Here is a 19,486-nt window from a genome sequence, read left to right on the forward strand (position 1 = left end):
TTGTATCTCATTTTCTGCATGATAATTCTGTAATGGAGAGTGCTATTGTTTTAATTAGCACTTTTATTGGCTTTGTGATTCTTACATCAAACATATAATTTTATTAAGATACTGGGACAATCATTTTAGCAATATCTATTTTTAAAATTTAAATCATTATTGTTTTAAATAGAAGAAATGTAATATGATATATAAAATTAAATTGATTATGCAATAGTTTTATTATTACAGTACATCTGTATACAAATGTTGTTTCCCATTCATGCCCAAGATTGCTATACATTGAAAGTGTAATGGCGTCATGTTTTGTTTTTTCTTATTCTGTATGATCCATGAATTTTTATGATCCTCTTATGAGAGCCAGTGTGGTATAGTGGTTAAGAGCAATAGACTCATAATCTGGTGAACCGGGTTCGCGTCTCTGCTCCTCCACATGCAGCTGCTGGGTGACCTTGGGCTAGTCACACTTCTTTGAAGTCTCTCAGCCCCACTCACCTCACAGAGTGTTTGTTGTGGGGGAGGAAGGGAAAGAAGAATGTTAGCTGCTTTGAGACTCCCTAGGGTAGTGATAAAGCGGGATATCAAATCCAAACTCTTCTTCTTCTTCTCTTTTAAAACTATCTTGTTTGTGTCCACCACCACATGCTGTGGTCGTGATCCCATTGTTTTACTATGTCCTATGTGAAGAAGTATTTTCTTTTGTATGTATGTCCTGAGTTTTTGAGCATTTTGCTTACGTAGATCACCCTGAGTTCTAAGATTATGAGAAAGGAACAACAACAAAAGTCTATTCATTTTTTCTATAAATAACCACACTTAATTATATAAACCTCTGTCACGGTACCTTCTTGCATGTCTTTTTTTCTCTCTAAACTCAAATGCCCCAAACAATGTAGCCTTTGCTCACAGAGAAATTGTTCCAACCTTTCTGGTCCCATGATATACTTAGCTAGCTCTGTAATTTTTTTTGAGGTGCAGTATTTCATATAACTGGAATCTTAAATAAATTATAGAATATTAAAACTGTTTGCTTTAACTGCAAATGGTGTAATTGGTTTATTGTGTTTATTATTGTTGTTTCCATATATTGACTGATGCATACTGATGAAAGATCTTGAAGTGGTTTGAAAGCTCTGTAAATGGTAACTTGAGTTAAAATATTTGTTAAACCACACTTCTTCAAAATATGCCAGACAGTGTAGAAAAGTTGGAATAAAAACTAATTTGCAACATATAAATACAACATAAAGCCAACAAATAAACATAACAAGATACCAAACAAAGACAAATTAAAACCCAAGCAACTAAAGAGCAAACTGAAAGAAAGCAAAATAATCTAAAATGATAACATTCCTGGGCAAATATGAAAAACTTCACTGATCCCTAAAAGCTTGCAATGTCTGTATACTTCATCAGTATTTCAAAGTCAAGGCCACTGCAGAAAAGGCTTTCTTCCCTGTAGAAACATGTATATTTACAAAAAATAGCACATGTCTGCAGGGTGTCTGCAGAAGAACTGAAGACATGAACAACCTGGTGTAATATGCTCCATAAAATATTCAGATCCCAAGACTTTTTGGATTTTTAAATCCAGTTTAAAGTTCAAATTAGGTTTGGAAGTGAATAGACAACCCGTGTAGATCTTTTGAAATATGTGTGATATGAACAACTTTGGATGTGCCCATCAAAATTCTAGCAGCTAAGTTCTGTACTAATTTGAGGTTACAGGTCATTTTTTGAAGTCCAGACCAGTTGTAACTCAGCTGGAAGATGTAGTCAAACTAAAAAGCTACCAGTACAGGGATCACCATACCTAAGCCATCAGTACCAAGGTATCACCACAGCTGGCAACCCATTTGAAGCTGGTAAAGGGCACTTGAAGCCACTGACACCTCCTGGACCCCATGTGCCAGTGCAGTATCAAGAGGAACCCCCAAAAGACATATCCATAAAATCCTACCCAAAGCAGCAGAAACACTGTTTCCTGAACCCAGGAGCCACCTACCCCCTGCTCACCTTGTCAGAATCAGCAGTGATGGGGTCGGCTGCTTTAAATAGATGTCAGTGTAGGTCTGTGGAGATTAAATAGATATGGTTCTGTGGTTTTGGATTTCGGTGTTAAATTTTATGGCAAACCACTGCTATATTTCACTGTCAATGTCTCAGATCCTATATACTTGTAGCAAGCTCTTTCTCCAAACATAGATCATTATGTAGCCAAAATGACAGCAGTCATACACACTCTTGAGGAAACCCTAAGATTTGCAGAAGTATACAAAATTGTTCTTGAATGGAGGCAGGCAAGCTGGATATGGGCTGAGCATGCTCAGAGGGCATGAAATACTGACTGACTGCTGTAGAGGGAGGGAGGGAGAAAGGAATTGCATATCCTGGTTACAGGTATGGCTGCCTGGCTGAATATCTGAAATCCCAAACTGGAGGAGGGAGGAAAATGGATTGGAGTATCCTGGATTAAGGGCATGGCTGGCTGGCTGGCTGGCTGGAATACTGAGCAGGAGTTCTGTCCTATAAGACTCTTCAGAGCTAGAACCTAATAGTTCAGTTAATCCTTATTTTTTAAAATTGTTTTGCTAGTAATGTCAGGTTTAACTTGGATACTAAGCCAAGGCTACAGCCATAAAACCAAATAACAACTTTTTCCAAAATAGTTTGTTCTTCTCTGAGATTACGCTAGAGACTTTTTATACTTTTGCCTTTGTAGCAGGATTAGCCCTTATCTGGATTTAGGGGCAGATGAAAGCTTTTAAGCAGGTTTATGTGCCTGTTATGTTTGTCAGGAAATTTCATTATTTTCACCTATCTTATCCGTTGGAGGTGTTGATCATTCCTAGTAGTTATCCTTATAGAATTCAGGAGGAATGTATTTAAAGGATATCCCAGAGGTCACAATTCATTCTGTTTTGCTCAGTCACTTTATTCCTAAAAGCAGCCTTTCTTCAAATAAAAATGGGGAAACTGCATGCACCTCTTAACAAAGCCCAGGCTGAATTTACAAAGCTTGGAAACAAAAAAGGAAACAGAATAATTTTTCTGTATTCTTTTCTTTTGAAGCAGTTAAAACACTGGAAACATACAACATGAGAAAGATTCAAAAGAGCAGTGCAGAGGACAGATTTTTCAACAACATTTCTGCCTTTGAAAAGTTTTCTACAGGACAGCAGATATAGTTGTCTGAATCCATACGTTTGTTTGGCTCCTTCTCATTTACAAGCTATCTCACTACCCAAGTAGCCTTTGCTCTGAAGGAGAGGAGACAACAACACAACTTTTATTTTAATACAAGTAATCCTGTACATTGATAGAATTAATTCAATGATACAGTTTAGGGTGCTAAGCATCCGGGGATGGGGAGAATGTAATAAGCAACCAGTACTTAGACTGGTTAGACTGGCACTTAAATATACTGGATGATCTTACTCACCACATAGTATTCTGGAAGACTATCATTGCTGTGACATTTGTGCTATTCCCTGGCTAACCTAAAGGCAATGCATGGTGTAAATGCCTCTTGCCATCACCCTATCATCTCTTACAGCATGAGTCCACTGTACTATGGCTGCCACAAGTTAAAAAGAATAATGTGTATCAGGATAATCACTAGGATCAAAGGCAAATGGGCTACGGAGAATACAATATTCTTTGCTGGCTGATATATATTTTCCAAGTAAACTCAGAAATACATTTTTTGAGGATTGGAAGTTTGTCATGAGAGGCTATCTGGTGGATGAGAATTGGCCTCAGAGCTAAAGATTACACATGAATACACAGCCAGCTGGTGATGAACCTACCTGTTCACTACCAGAGTCATGTCAGGGTTCACTGAACATTTTGTCAAACATAAGACAGTGTTTATAACACTAAATGTTCTATAAACTGGCCAGAGAGACAAATACTTAAAAATACTGAGTGAGAATTCAGATGTTAAACAGCTTCCTGGTTATATCAGGTTATGTTTCACTTTAAATATGTTCTCTGGGTGATAGCCACTGTTTTGCAGTGGAATGCACTGGTGAGATGGAATCTCCCCTGAATCTCCCCTGGAAGAGCACCCATTCACATGGAGCAGACTTTTATCAGGCAAGGGAAGTCCTGATTCACAGAAGTCTGTTCCGATGACACAGTTGGATATTGACCTTTGTCCAATAAGGCATGGCTTCTCAAACCAGGAACAAGTGACGTGCCCTCATGCTCCATTCTTCCCTTGCACACGTGACTTTTCACTACCTGGTTTGGAGGGAGCCTTAAAACATAAGTTCCCCTTGTTCATAATGAGAAACTGCTATTAAATAAAGGAGAATTGTCTTCACAGCAGTACATATTGTGCTTATGGAAAAACTCATCACCTATATGTGTTGAGGGAAGAAGCGGAAGCTGAAGACTGTGCAAACGTTTGGTGGACTTTTATATCCCAATAATGGTCCCCATCTCAAAATAATCCCAGCAAAGTACCAATTTATTTGGATGTACCTTTTAAGTGGTATTCTTTTTTGTTTCTTTGTTTCAACTGCAGCTTACCTTGCTAGCTTAGTTTTCCTCCCCATATTGTCAGTACTAACAAACCAGGAGTGTTGGCCGGGGGGAGGGAGGAAGACTTTCAATCTTAATAAGTCATCTTTTTCTTTTTTTTTTAAGTAACCATAGGATGGTGCATGGGTTTTGTGTTTCATTGTGCTTCCTGTATAACTGTACAAGCAGTGTATGATTACTAAGATGTCCATGGCAGTTAGTAGTACAGTCAAACTCATAGACAAGGTGTATGAGACTCTTCTAGTTCCTTATTCACTACCTACATGTTTGCTTGCCTCTGTGCTTGCCTCTGTTGTCTATGCATTCTTATCATTGGAGTCAAATTTAAAGTACTGTTTTTCCATTTCTGACACTAAATCCCTTTAACTTGTCAAGGGGCCAAGACATGACAAAATTGTGCAGTGGTGTTGATGCAACATCGCTATAGTAGTGGGTTTGCTTTTTAGAGATTTTCTACATACTATTTTCATAAAGGAGATGAAAGTTGTATTCAATTGGCATTGTGCCACAGTACATAAAAAATGTATGGAGTTATTTGCATGATAGCTGCTGCATTACTTACAAGCTAGCATAACAGGCAACAAGAAATGATTTTTATCATATTAGAATGCAAAACACTACATTATGAAAAAAATCGAGGATATCTTTAGCAGCATTATCAAAATACACTTGGATATTACAGAAAAAAGTTGAAACATGTATTTCTTCAGGCATCAGCTCCTGACAGATTATTTTCAGACTTTTCCTGACAAAGTGCTGATGTCATCATTGACAGTTTAATCAGTCTCAGTTTCATGAATCTTGTAAGTAGTACAGAGTAGTGATGCAGTTATTAGAGGAAATAGATGTTGCTAGTCTAAGATGCAATGGGAAAAGAGGCTCACGGTTGATGACATTTGACAGTTCCTTTCAGCTAAAGGCAATGGAGCTGATAATCAACACATCCAGTTAGTTCAAATATCTTTCATACTTTATGAATAACAAGCAAATTTATGGCTGAATAGATTACTGCCTAGCAGCTCATTGTCCATGTGTGTGTGTTTTCCATGGAAAAATTATTCGTCAATGTGATACTAAAACGGCTTGATATAAAAACGTTTTAACAGGGAAGCCAATAATTTGTTTTCAAATATGTAAGCAGTATAATGGTTTTACTGTCAATCTTATGATTACTAATAGCTGCATTCCGAATACAGTTTTGGATGAAACTATAATTAACAATTCTTGAGGAAACATTAATGGCACGGTCTATGCAATGGTTGCTGGTATTAATGCCATTAGAAAATGGAGCATAGTGTTACCATCCATTACCAATCCCTGAGTATTGATAAGTTTTAGGGATCCTACATCTACCTTAGCTTTCTTTCTGTGGAAGATATAAAACCTTACATCACATAAATTCTCTGTATACAATCTAAGCATGAGATGGACGTTCACAACACTCCCAAGAGCTTCTGCTTCACATTTAGGCTTCTAGGGGACCCACAATGCTTTAGCACTGGATTTAGCACAGAAAATAAGCCAGGTCTCTTATTTCTTGCTGACTCAGTTTCAGGACTGCCAGTCTTTTGTTCTCTTTTCCATACACAGACATATTGATGGCAACATCTTTATCTAAGGAATTGGGGAAAGAAAGGCATGCCCCCTTCCAGAAGAATCACAATTTGTTTAGTTTCTGTGGCAGGACATTGGCCCCAGCTTACATAACAAAGTACAGTGGTACCTCGGGTTAAGTACTTAATTCATTACAGAGGTCCGTACTTAACCTGAAACTGTTCTTAACCTGAAGCACCACTTTAGCTAATGGGGTCTCCTGCTGCTGCTGCACCGCCAGAGCATGATTTCTGTTTTCATCCTGAAGCAAAGTTCTTAACCTGAAGTACTATTTCTGGGTAAGCAGATTCTCTAACCTAAAGCGTATGTAACCTGTAGTGCATGTAACCCGAGGTACCACTGTAGATACTTAACAGACCTGGCCAGGGCGACAATTCAGCAGTCTCCCTGTTCTGCAGAAAAGTTACACAAATATAGCATATATTTCCTAAGAGCACATTTAGTCCAGTTCAACACACACACACACACACACACACACACACACACACCCCATTACAATAGCATGAGGTGGTTGACTTTTACTACAGTGGTACCTCTGGTTGCGAACGGGATCCGTTCCGGAGCCCTGTTCGCAACCTGAAAAGAACGCAACCTGTGTCTGCGCACACATGGGTCGCAATTCGCTACTTCTGTGCATATGCATGATGTCATTTTGTGTGTCTGCACATGCACGAGTGGCGAAACCCTTTAGTAACCCTTTCTGGTACTTTCGGGTCGCCGCAGGACGCAACCTGAAGCAAATGTAACAAGAAGTATGACTGTACTTCGGAGAGTTGTTGTGGCTTGGCTCCCTTTCTTCCCTTGTGAGCCAGATTTGAAAGCCTGACAAATCCCATAATGCTTTGTGATGTGTTTGCTATAAGTACTATAAATCCCATAATGCAGTGCAGCTTAGGAAAACACGGACCTGCTGAATTCTGATATCCAGACATTCCAGAGAAACTGATGCTTATGAATGAGTAGGTCTTGAAGCAGTAGTACTCCAGTGTGAGGACATAGTCTTAAATTCTGAGTCTAACTAAAAGCTTCCTTCTTATTTACACTTAAGCATAAATCCCCTTGATACCAGTGAGACCTGAGTAAATGTGTGTAGAATCAGGCCATATGGTGTGGACAAAGCTGCAAGTCATTGATCCTCAGCAGCAGATATGGCATTTGCATAAAACCCATGCAAAAGGCAATACCTGAGGCTAAGGAATTTGGCTTCATGAAGAGGTGTGTGTGCACAAATGGGGTCGGTTACCTGGGGTTGCCATTTTTGTCTTAAGTACAGTGGTACTTCAGGTTACATACGCTTCAGGTTACATATGCTTTAGCTTACAGACTCTGCTAACCCAGAAATAGTGCTTCAGGTTAAGAACTTTGCTTCAGGATGAGAACAAAAACCGTGCTCCTGCAGCGCGGCAGCAGCAGGAGGCTCCATTAGCTAAAGTGGTGCTTCAGGTTAAGAACAGTTTCAGGTTAAGAATGGACCTCCGGAACGAATTAAGTACTTAACCTGAGGTACCACTGTATGTGTTTTGTCACAGAGAGATATGTTAAAAACAGCAAGTAGTGGAGCATTGGGGAAAATGAAATTAGCTTATAAAATGCATCATTTGCTGAAGAAACTCTCTGTTACTATGAGAGGAATTACCAAAATGTGTAGCTTTATTTTGCAGACTAGCTTTATCCTGCAGAGTCTGATTCTAGCCTCCTTGATGAGGATATCACTTTAGTATCAGTTTGGTTTGCTGGGTGAAGTGATGTGCTTAAGATGGCAAGATGAGGAAGGGATAAATGAAGAAAGGGATTGATGTCTGAATGCCTTTTAAAGTGTTGGCAGTGTGTACACAATATTTGGGGTCCACAAACTTTGCATTGCAGCCCAGGCTGATTCTTTCCCTCAGGATCTCTCTATATTATTCAGCCACTTTTTATGAACTGCAAGCACTTTTGCATAATTGCTCACCCACTTGGCACACATTACAGCACTATGTGACAGAGTGGAATCATACAAAGCAGACCTAACTTACTGTCAAATGTGGGTTGAAGTTCTAGAAATAGATTTCACACAAACTCAAGCCAGTGTATGAAAGAAGCAAGTAAAGCAGGGAACTATACTTGGTGAAGGAGTGGCTCATTTCTTCCCTAGTTCATCAGTTCCTCATGTTGTAAATCTTGACAATCTTCTTTGGCCTTGATGACTGAATGAGGGCTGCCTTGACAATTGTATGGAGACAATAAGATTAGATCTCTCGTGAATATATAATTTAATTGAAATCATTTTAAATTTTATGATACATTAATCATGGACGGAATGCCTCTATGCAACATTAATTTCAAGCAGTAGGAATAAGCAGCTGTAGTTCCCTGATATATCAGCAGTATTTATATTAATTATCTCATAACATGGAATAACTGGAGTATAAAACCCATTTGCTTAGTTAAGCAGCGAAGAAATCAAGCTGCATTTATTTGTAAATTTTAAGGTGCATTCCTAAAATCAGACTTTTTTAAAGGCTAGCAGATGGCTAGAAAATGCATACTGTTTATAAAAATGTAGTATTAGATGTACTTCTTTTGACAAAAGTTTTATCTCTTAATAAAAGATCAGGCCACAAATGAAATTAAGGAATTGATCACCTTATTTTAGACTTAACCTCCCACCAAAAATTGTTTTAATAAAATATAGCTGCCATGTGCTGATCAAGTTCATTGTATGAAAACATTCTGCTCCACAGTAGAGAGGGACAGAACTTTATCTGAAAATAATCAGATAAAGTGGGGCACTTGAAAGAAGTGAAAGAGAATATTCTTGGAAACAATGTTTAAGGGGAGTTGAATGCTATCCCAGTTAGTTTCAGACAGACCAATGACCATCCCACTTATTTTCAATTGGTTGCAATAGTTTTCTGGCATAATTATCCCATTTCATTTTCCCTATCACTCTGAAACTGTTGGATTGCATGTACCTGGCCTTCAGAGGCAGAGACAGGATGTAGTGAGGTCTGTTCTATAGTTCTATCCCAATACTTACTGCGGGGGGGGGGGGACCTACTAAAGCTGCCACCTGCTGTTTCTGCTGTCAGTGATTCCTCTGTTCTCCCCCCCAAAAAAAAAACTTTAGGGAGCAACCAAATCAATGAAATCCCCTAACTCTCTTCAGGTATTCTCTAACTGTATACTAAACACAGGGGGAGGGGGGCAGGCTATATTGGGGGGGGGATGAATGGATTCCTATGCCCCACAAATAACCCAGAGATGCATTTTAAATAAAAGGACACATTCCACTCATGTAAGAACACGCTGATTCCCAGACCGTCCACAGGCTGAATTTAGAAGGCGATTGGGCCAGATCTGGCCTTTGGGCCTTAGTTTGCCTATCCATGTTTTAGACCTTAACCTAGCTCAAGGTTGTCATCTGAACTAGCCAGATGTTTAACTGATAATCAATCACAGCCAGTCCATAATTTGAAAAATAAGACTTTAGAACTGTCTTGCTCCAAAATGGCAACTAGACATTCTGTTTTGGCGACTGTAACTTTGGTTTAAGGAGCCATTTGGCGTCTAGCTTATGTAGCTGAGTTTCTGACATTGCTTAAAAGTCACCTCATTCCCCTTTTCTCCTCCTTCTTATGGCCCTGTTTAGAATTATTTCAAAAGTGGGTGGATAGTTAGGAATCTGAGAGTAACAAGAAGGTTGAGAAGAGATACTGGTCATTGGCCATAATGAAAAGACGAATCGAGCAGAGTGTACTGTTTAACACTAGAGAGATGTTACTGACTAGTATAGGAACAGAAACAGGGGATGAAAGACAAACTGTAAACACACAGGACTAGCCTGAGGTTCATCATGGGTACAAAGTAACATGGGGAGCAACTGGCAGTTGAATTATTGGGGTCAAATCCTAAAAAAGCACACAAAAAACTCCAACAAGCTCAACAACTGTGGTCGGCCCTCACACACGTTCACTTCATCAAATCTGGCCCTCTTTGAAAAAAGTTTGGGCATCCCTGGAGGTGGCTTCAGATCTGGAAAACAGTAAGTTATGCTAAAGGAATAATTTAAAAGCAATTGGCTACTATACTGATTAAAGATGAATGCAAAAGAGTTTGAAATTGTGAAATTAAAATTAATTAGTAATGAAGGATTATTGCATTTGTATGTTATAATGTATACATTTCAGTTTGCATTCTACACAGTAGACAATACATAAATAGGTTATGTGTTCAATGGTTCAAGTTCTGAAATCATTCAGAGGTTCTTTGTTAATTTGTTCTTGCCTTTTCTGTGGATCACAGTCACCAAGACCCCATTTTCAGCTTTAAAACGATTTGTTAGTCTTCCAACTTAAATGTCATTTACTGGAGAAAATTTTGTAATGTTATCCCTTTGCCATTTGCTATTGTCTTTCAGAAATGGTGCAGTGTAGAGCACAAATACAATTACCACTTAATTAGGAGCAGGTTTGCCCAGATTCTGGCTCAGACAACCCCTTTTTGTGTGTTTTAGATGCATATTTTAGCATAAAATCTTAATACATTTTTCATTCCTGCTCTTTTGATTCAATTGTATCAAAGGATACAATTAGCTTCTGCACTGAAAATTAAAGCGGTGAAGGAAAATATGCTAATTAGCATTTCCAGAAACTCTACTTCCAATCAGTAAATTATATTCAAATGCCAACTCCACAAATTGTAGCATTTACTTTATGTGAAAACAAATTCCGCACTTGGTTCCTCTTTGCATTTATATATTATGAAAGTTATTTATGAAACATGTATGAAGGGGACTTTAAATTCATTCATTTATCCATAGTTAAATATGCTGATTTTTGTAAACCCAGTCAGCTTCTAGCACTTTAAGATGATAGAACAAAATAACCTTTGAGCTAGAGACTTCATTTATCCATACTAATTCTTTTAATGGCTGCTAGAATTGATTGTAAGAGCAAGAGCGCCTGTAGTAGTATTAGACAAAGGGAAAAGCACTTCTTGGCAGGTTCCTGAGTGGATTCATCTGATTTAATATGCATTTTTTTGATTACTGTCTAACCTTCCACAACCTTTACTGTCTGTCTTTTGTCATTAAAGATTCATCTGCCAACCTATTGGGTGAAATAATAGTCTGAATTACCTCATCTTGACCTATTTTAAATCAATGCTGGCCAATATGTCGTGTATAATAGTAGCAGCACGTCTTCATGGGGGGAAAAAATTCATTTTAGAGAGCTAGATAAATGGTACAAGTTATGCCCAAAATTTAGTTAGCTGGTTAGATTAAATCCTTGGTAACACTGCAGCCTTGATCTGGCGTTCTGGCAGCAGTACAGCCCAAGAGCTTAATTGAACTGCTATCATGGGGGTTAGCAATCTGCATTGGTGTACTTACGCCACGGGGAGCAGATTGTAATCTCTTATGTGCAATGCTGTAGATCCCTTTGAGTGCCAGGACTCCAAACATACATACCTTCTATCCTCGAGCTGTACCAGTTGCATAGGCTGCTGCCCGGCCACCAATCTGTAGCCTACTGCTCTGGACATTTCAACACAGTTTCTCACAGTTCACTTTGGACCCAAGGCTCAACTGATCTTCTAGCCAAACTGGCACCCCAAACAAGCAAATGGGGTGCCATTTCTCTTGTTATGGCCTGGATTGGCTGCACACTCAATGAGCTCTTGATGGGTTAGAGTTTCTTGAAGGAAATGCAGCAGGCCTGTATATGATCCCAACAACTCAAGCCAAACTAAACCGCTGTCCTTGGTAGCTGGGATCTGCTACAAGGCATAGATGAGAGTGACTGGTTTGGGTGCAGCTAGCAGAAAGTGCACGAGGTTGCAGGCATCAATTAACTTGCCAGCTCATGTAGAAAAGGGGTCATGTGGAAAAGCTGAAAACCATTGTAATATACACACTGTTGTTGATCACCTCTCAAATATTGTCAACTATCAAATGTGTTCAGATACTAGACTTCAGATAATGAATGTATTTATTTGTTCATTAGACTTGACTTCCTTTTATCATGGTCCTTAAGGTAGTATGCACAGAGTTCCCACATGAATTCCTATCAAGGCACTAACCAGAGCCAGAGATGTGTGAAACCCTTCCAAGAAAGTTTGAAGTAAATTATTTTTAATTACAAGCCAGTTTATTCCAGTAGACTGAAGTTTCCAATAGATTTTGAGTAGAAATTTGTCCCATTTCTTCACATTATTTCTAAAGTGCACAGATACACATCCAGAAAAATGCCCCACGTGCTTACTGAAGAAGAAGAAGAACTCTTATTCTACAATAGAACACAGGATATACCACAACATAGGGAGAGAGAGTTGCAGGTATTCCTACCGGTAGGGAAACTGAGAATAGTTTTACTTATGAAGAACAATGCATTAGACATTTTTCAAAAGCACTATGTAAATTGCATCTTTAAAATACTGAAGATTTTAAATAATATTGAGAAAATAACTCATAAGGAAATTGTTATCTGTTAGTTTTCATTTGTTTATGACAACATGAAAGATTGAATTTATATGCAGCCCGGGAAAATTACAAAGCTTTTCATTTTGTTTTTCAGTGTGCAGTGACCTGGAGTTCAGAGAGGTTGCAAACAGATTGCGAGATTGGTTCAAGGCTCTTCATGAAAGCGGAATTCAGAAGAGGACTACAATTGTACAAAGACCTGAAAGAAGTAGTAAGCACTTGCATCTTTTGATATCTCTTTGAAAGAATGCATGTTAAGTTTCTGGGATTTTTTAAATTAAAAAATCCATTAGTGTTATTTTTCCAGTGAGTCTCAAACTGAGCTTATAACCACTTGCTTCAGAAACGTAAGCATGCCTTCCACAAGTTAATTTTTTCTCCAACTGTGGTGCCCTCCAGAAAATCGAGCCATGGCTTTGTATTGATGTGCAACAATCTCTTCAGGCTTTCTTCAAATGATCACTTAGCTCAGAACAAGCTAGTGAGTTTTGTGTGGGTTGTCATTCACAAGTCTATTGTTCAGCCAGGTATGCAGTTCTAAGAAATGGTTCGATACAGGCTGATGATTAGTTGCCTTGAAAGGAGAGGATAAAAAATAAATGCTTCACTTGAGCTGAGTGGCAGATATACAGTCACTGCAGCATGGTAGCCCATAACTATTAGTGAATGTTTCTACAGTTACACAAACGAAGATACTGACAAGCCCATTGTATGAATGGAATAGTGTATGAGTGATTAAGCTCCAAAGGGGTGGGGGGGACCCAACAAGTGAATAATGATGAACTGTTAACAGGGGCCCATCACCTCCTGGCAAATAGAAGGGGAAGAAATGGAGGCAGTGAGAGATTTTACTTTTCTTGGGCTCCATGATCACTGCAGATGGTGACAGCAGTGACGAAATTAAAAGACGCCTGCTTCTTGGGAGAAAAGCAATGACAAACTTAGACAGCATCTTAAAAAGCAGATACATCACCTTGCCAACAAAGGTCTGTATAGTTAAAGCTATGGTTTTCCCAGTAGTGATGTATGGAAGTGAGAGCTAGACCATAAAGAAGGCTGATTGCCGAAGAATTGATGCTTTTGAATTATGGTGCTGGAGGAGACTCTTGAGAGTCCCATGGACTGCAAGAAGATCAAACCTATCCATTCTTAATGAAATCAGCCCTGAATGCTCACTGGAAGGACAGATCCTGAAGCTGAGGCTGCAATACTTTCCAGGGAGAAGAGAAGACTCCCTGGAAAAGACCCTGATGTTGGGAAAGATTGATGACAGAGGACGAGATGGCTGGACAATGTTCTCGAAGCTACGAACATGAGTTTGACCAAACTGCAGGAGGCAGTGGAAGACAGGAGTGCCTGCATCCTCTGGTCTATGAAGTCACGAAGAGTTGGACATGACTAAACGACTAAACAACAACAATTAACAGGGCAAATCCTTTGAAACTTTAAAAGATTTTGTTGCTGTTGCATCAAAAACAAGTGGAATATCAGGTTATGTAATTACTGGTAGGATTTGTTTAAAACAGCAATTATTATATGCAGTGATACATTTTGAGAGTGGTTTCCCACTGAGGAGTCAAGGCAAATTAGATTTTGTAAGCGCTGAACTTGGACCCTTCATTAACACAACAGGCCAGCTCTGTGAATTTCTCTCATGTCTTGTTTAATAGAGCTTGCCTGCTGCTGACTGCCTACCTTGATACCTTCACTATTAACATTTTTTAGATGTGCTGATATTTTTTGCATGCTTTTGTTTGATTAGGTCTTCTACTTTCTGCAAATTTGCATTACTAAGAAATCCTATTATGTTACTTAATTGAAAATGTTATTGCTCTGTGTGATTACTCATGCTGAAGCAATAATAGCAAATAGTCAAAATGAAATAAAGATGAATCTGTATTTATGTGGATTCGTTTCTCTACAATAAATAGAGTGGTACAGGATGTGAAAGCTGGGCTGCTACTTACTTCTACATTCTAAAGATTTACAGTAGAGTTGGTGCACCATTATTTCACAATCCAATCAATGCAAAATGTAAACAAGACAAGCTTAAACATCAGTCGCAATCAAGAAAACAGAGTCTTGTGCCCACACAATCCAGGCTTAAGATTCTTCTGTAGGGACCAGAAAGATTTTTTTTTAAAATAATACTCTTTTTGGTGTCTCTCGGCTTGGCTTCTTTACAACCACAGTTTGTTATGGGTAAATGGTGAGGTATAGTTCTGGAATAACCAGGGCCCACTCTGTAAAAGATACTTAAAATACTAAATATTTTTGATGCATTGAAAGCAATATAAACTAGGAATGGTTGCATTTTAAAAGTACTGTTGTGTTCCCTGTAATTTTACAAGGAATATTCTTGCAGTTCATTTCTGGAATCATGTGCCAAACACCAGCATTTAAAATGGATTCCATATGAAACAAATGCATATAGAGGAACATTAGGAAAATGCAAATTTCATAAAGCATGCCACACCTTCACCCAACTTTGAGTGTAGTAGCGTTATCACTCAGTGTAGCACTGCACCATGTGGCAAAATGTTTGTGTGAAGTAGCTTCCAACCCAGTCCTTGCAGATCCCTTTTGTTCAATTGCGATCACAAGGCAAATATCACCGGGACCAAATATGGTGTCCCACAAGCAGCTTGTTGTTTTTCATATTTTGATTTTTCTTACAGGGGCCTTTTAAGCTGCATAGGTGACTGGATTCCTTTTACTCCCTTGTTTGTATACATTACCAGATACCTGAAAGATCACCTCACCCCATACACCCTCAATTAATTACTGTGCTCTGTAGGTGAGGGACTCCTGCAGATACCATCTTATCAGGACATCTGTTTAGACCTACCTTTTAGACCTACCCTTGAATATTAGTCACACACAGTTTCTGTTGTATTTTTAGCGCCTAATGAAGACCTTCCTCTTTCAAAAAGCCTTTTAAGCTGACATCTTTCCCAGCCTTCAGCTGTGCTGTTTTTCAGATTTTTTATGGCATTATCACTTATCTGCCACCCTGGGCTCCATTATGAGGAAGGGTAGGGTGTGGTTTAATAAATAAGTAGCATTTATATTGTAGGGTTTAGGGAACTCAAACCTGTTCCTTTGTGCATATTATATTGCTGAAACCCTGTTGTGTAGGCTAGCATCCCAGTGGACATCAGAAAAGTGGCTTGTCTAAAGTACCTAGTATTATCCAGCTGAGTTGAGAGATGAACCAGAGACTTTGTAGCTCATGTGCCTAACTATGTGTCATGTCTCCAGATGGGATCAGGGCATCAAGGTTTATCTTGCACCTAATTTCTGTCTCAATTCATCAACTGCAGCATAGAAGTAATCAGTACTTAATCCTCTTCCCCCTGCTTCTCTCTCCCTTAGGAGCCTGGCAACAAATGAAGCTCCTATGTATTGTTAAAGCTTTCCATAAATCTGAACATGTGTACTTTATCTATTTATTCTGGAGGTTTATATCTAGCCCTTCACCATAAATAAAATCATGGTGCCTCTGGCATACTTGCTACATCAGTCCCATAAAGCGTACCAACACAAGTCAGAGGTCTTTTACTGAACTTTAGAAAAAGAAAAAAAATAGGGAAATTCTGAGTCATTTTACATGTCATGCTTCTGGATGTTTCACTCATGTGTAAAATGCCATTTTGAAGAACTGCTGCCAGATAATGAAACTTTGGGAAATTATCTTTAAAATGATATAGAGAACGTTTACTATATATGAAAATGAAAAAAGGAGTCTACAGGTTGAGATTTTCATGGAATTACCCGACTTATTTTAGTATCCTCCTTATTCACGTGCCAAAGGAAGGGAGGAAAGTTGGCACAGCTTTATTTGTCAAACCTGTATTTTGAAACACTCAGGATTCAACATTTATCCCCAGAGAGAAAACAAAAATATTTGCTGATATACATTCTTTTTCCTATAAGGTTTCACTGGTGAATTCCTAGTGGAGGAAATGCTGAGCGCTGTGAAGTGCAAAAGACATTTATGGCAATGTGTGGAATTCAGTACTTCCTTTGGAACTCAGCCCAATGGCAGGTTTCCTGGAAGGAGGAAAAGCTTTTAATGACCCTGTACGTGTGCCAAGTTAGTAAATAGCCAAGTGGTGCAACCTAAGCCAAACGAAAGAATATTCTTCTGTGCTGGAGTGGGTAGGGAGAATCCAAATTAGCAGTTTAATAGTTGACAAAAACATTTCTGGTTTAAATCTGGTTGGTCTAGGTTTTTTCCAGAGGGGTAAAGCAGACTTCTAATCATATTCACAAGTCCTCCTTGCTTCTTTGTGTGCTGGTTGTTAAGTTTGTCTGAATGACATAATGTGAAAGGCTTATATTCTCCAAATTGTCTAAGGGAGAAGTTTCTTTCTCAAATGGTCAGTAGCCCAGTGTGAGGGGGGGGGGACTTATCCAGTGCAACCTAGTGCAAAAAAGAGGGGGGGGGAGTTAGGCAAGTGGAAGAGATGATGTGACTAAAGTACCAGATTGACAAATTTTGCCATAGGGGCCCAAAGTCTGAACTGTTGCCTCCTCCTCCCTGACTATGAATAAACTTTCACATTTGCAGAAGACCACCAAGGATTTCTGATTCTCAGGTGTTTAGCAACAGCAGCAACTCCAAATTAGGCTTCTGGCAGAAAGAAACCTGAAGGGAAAACAAGAAATGGATTTTTCTGTGTAAAAGGACTACGAGATCAGTTCTAGGTTGAGATACAAGTCTTCTCACTGTTTTACACATAGATCTTGCTGGTGGACTTCAGGGAAGTATTGTGAAATGGGGAGTAGATCCTATATGTTTGAAGTCCACCTATCCCAGGTGAAGGCTCATCTCCGTGATCTCAATATAAGGCAGCTGCCTGCATTTCTATGTGGTGCAGTGATTAGAAGATCATACTAGAACCCAGAAAACTTGGGTTCAAATCCCACCCCACCCCCCGAGCCAGGAAGCTTACTGAGTTACATTGGGCTACTCATTACCTGTGATGGGATGATGAGCTGCTTGTGCGTAAAAGCTTAGTCCCTCAGAGTTTGGGCATGGTTCTCAAACTCTGTCCTTAGCGGAGCCCTTAAACATGACTCCCTTAATCGCTGGCAGAATCCGACAGTGGGCGTTTACGGAATCTACTCCAGCATAAAAGCTCCTTAACGGAAACGCGTCTTCTGGATTCTCTGCGCGACAGTTTCCGGCGAGGAGTGGGTGTACCTATAGGAGGTCCTGAGACTTCTCCACTGTTCTCGCTTGAAGACTCCCTGAGCCATCCCTTCAACTCACTTTCTCTCTGATCTCCCTCTCTCCCCCTGCTGGTACCTTCCTCCGCTGCTGAGTCTCTCCTAGCTTCCGAGAGCCCCTCCACCACCTGCCTTTCCGATGGCAGTTCCCTGACATCCACCTCCCCTCCAGGGCCCCCTTCACCCTCTCCCGCCCCCTCCTCTACTGGTGGTGAGGATGGAAAACCCCAGAAAGAACACTCCTCATCGTCAGAGGATTCAAACACTTCTCTCCACTGACCCCCGTCTCTTCTCCCTGAGTCCTCCTCCTCGTCGGAGTCTATTCCCTCTTCCAGCCTTGATTCTGGGAACCCTTCAAACTCCTCTTCCTCATCGGTGGTGCCGAAGTGTTCCCTCCCGAACCGTGCCACGGGCTGAGGTTTCCTTGGGAACCGTTGATGAAACGTTTCTATTAAAACCTCGTCATTGACCTCCTCTGCCGGTACCCATGTGTTTTCTGACTCCGGTTCCCCTTCCCATTCTACCAAATACTCCACCTGATTCCCTTTCCACCTGGAATCAATGATTTCTGCCACATGCATGTTGTGTTCCCTTTCTTCTATGACTGGTGTTTGAGTAACCTCCCTCTCACGTCCCCCCCACTCCCGCCCCTCTCGGTACGGCGACAGTAAGGACCTGTGAAATACTGGATGCAGTTTCATGTGGTTGGGCAACCTGAGTTTGAATGCCACCGGGTTGACCTGTTGTATGACCTCAAAGGGTCCCAGCCGTTTGGGTCTCAATTTCTTACACCCTCCCTTGAACGGCAGTTCTTGGGTGGATAGCCACACCCGGTCCCCCACCCTTATGGTTTCCCCTTCCCGTCTGCTTCTGTCTGCTTGCTTCTTGTATTCTTCCTTGGCCCTCTCTAAGTTAAGTTGGAGTTGCCGGTGGATCGCTTCCATCTCTTCAACAAAGTGTTCCGCTGCCGGGACACTCCATCTTTCCCCTCCTTCTCCTGGAAATGCCCTGGGATGACACCCATAATTAGCCAGGAAGGGACTCATCCCTGTGGACACATTCTCCGCGTTGTTGTAGGCAAATTCTGCCAGGGCCAACTTATCTACCCAATCATTTTCTCTGTCATTAACATAACACCTCAGGTATTGTTGTAAAATACCGTTTGCCCTTTCCGCCTGCCCATTTGTTTCTGGGTGTCGGGCAGTCAAAAAATTGACCTCTACGTGCAGTAAGCTCATAAGCTTCCTCCAGAACCTGGAAGTAAATTGTTTCCCTCGGTCTGAGACCACCCTCAAGGGGGCGCCATGCAACCTAAAAATATGTTTTACAAACAACTCGGCGGTTTCTTCCGCTGTGACCGCATGCGAACATGCTATAAAATGGCACATCTTAGTTAATAGGTCTACCACCACCATGACAGCTGTTTTCCCTTTGGATTTTGGCAGATCCGTCATAAAATCTATGGATACTGCCTCCCATGGCCTTTCTGGTGTGGGTAAGGGTTCCAGTAGCCCCGCTGGTGCCAGCCTCTCCCCTTTTGCTCGCTGGCATCGGTCGCACCCCCTTACATATTCCCTTACGTCTTCCCTCACCTTGGGCCACCAAAACTCCCTGGTAACTAACCAC

At 40.2% G+C, this 19,486-nt stretch overlaps 1 protein-coding gene across 3 annotated transcripts in view; it reads left to right on the plus strand.

Annotated features, from left to right (window-relative positions):
• Positions 1-19,486, plus strand: part of SPOCK3 (SPARC (osteonectin), cwcv and kazal like domains proteoglycan 3) — a 115,610-nt gene that overhangs the window by 83,523 nt on the left and 12,601 nt on the right. For all 3 annotated transcript variants that reach the window (XM_081875402.1, XM_081875400.1, XM_081875401.1), the window contains one exon: positions 12,720-12,836. In XM_081875402.1, coding sequence (XP_081731528.1) covers positions 12,720-12,836 — 117 coding nt within the window. The remainder of the gene's footprint in view (positions 1-12,719; positions 12,837-19,486) is intronic.

The sequence above is a fragment of the Podarcis erhardii genome (genome assembly GCF_964252035.2).
Source record: "Podarcis erhardii genome assembly, chromosome: 9".
NCBI classification, from domain to species: Eukaryota; Metazoa; Chordata; class Lepidosauria; order Squamata; family Lacertidae; genus Podarcis; species Podarcis erhardii.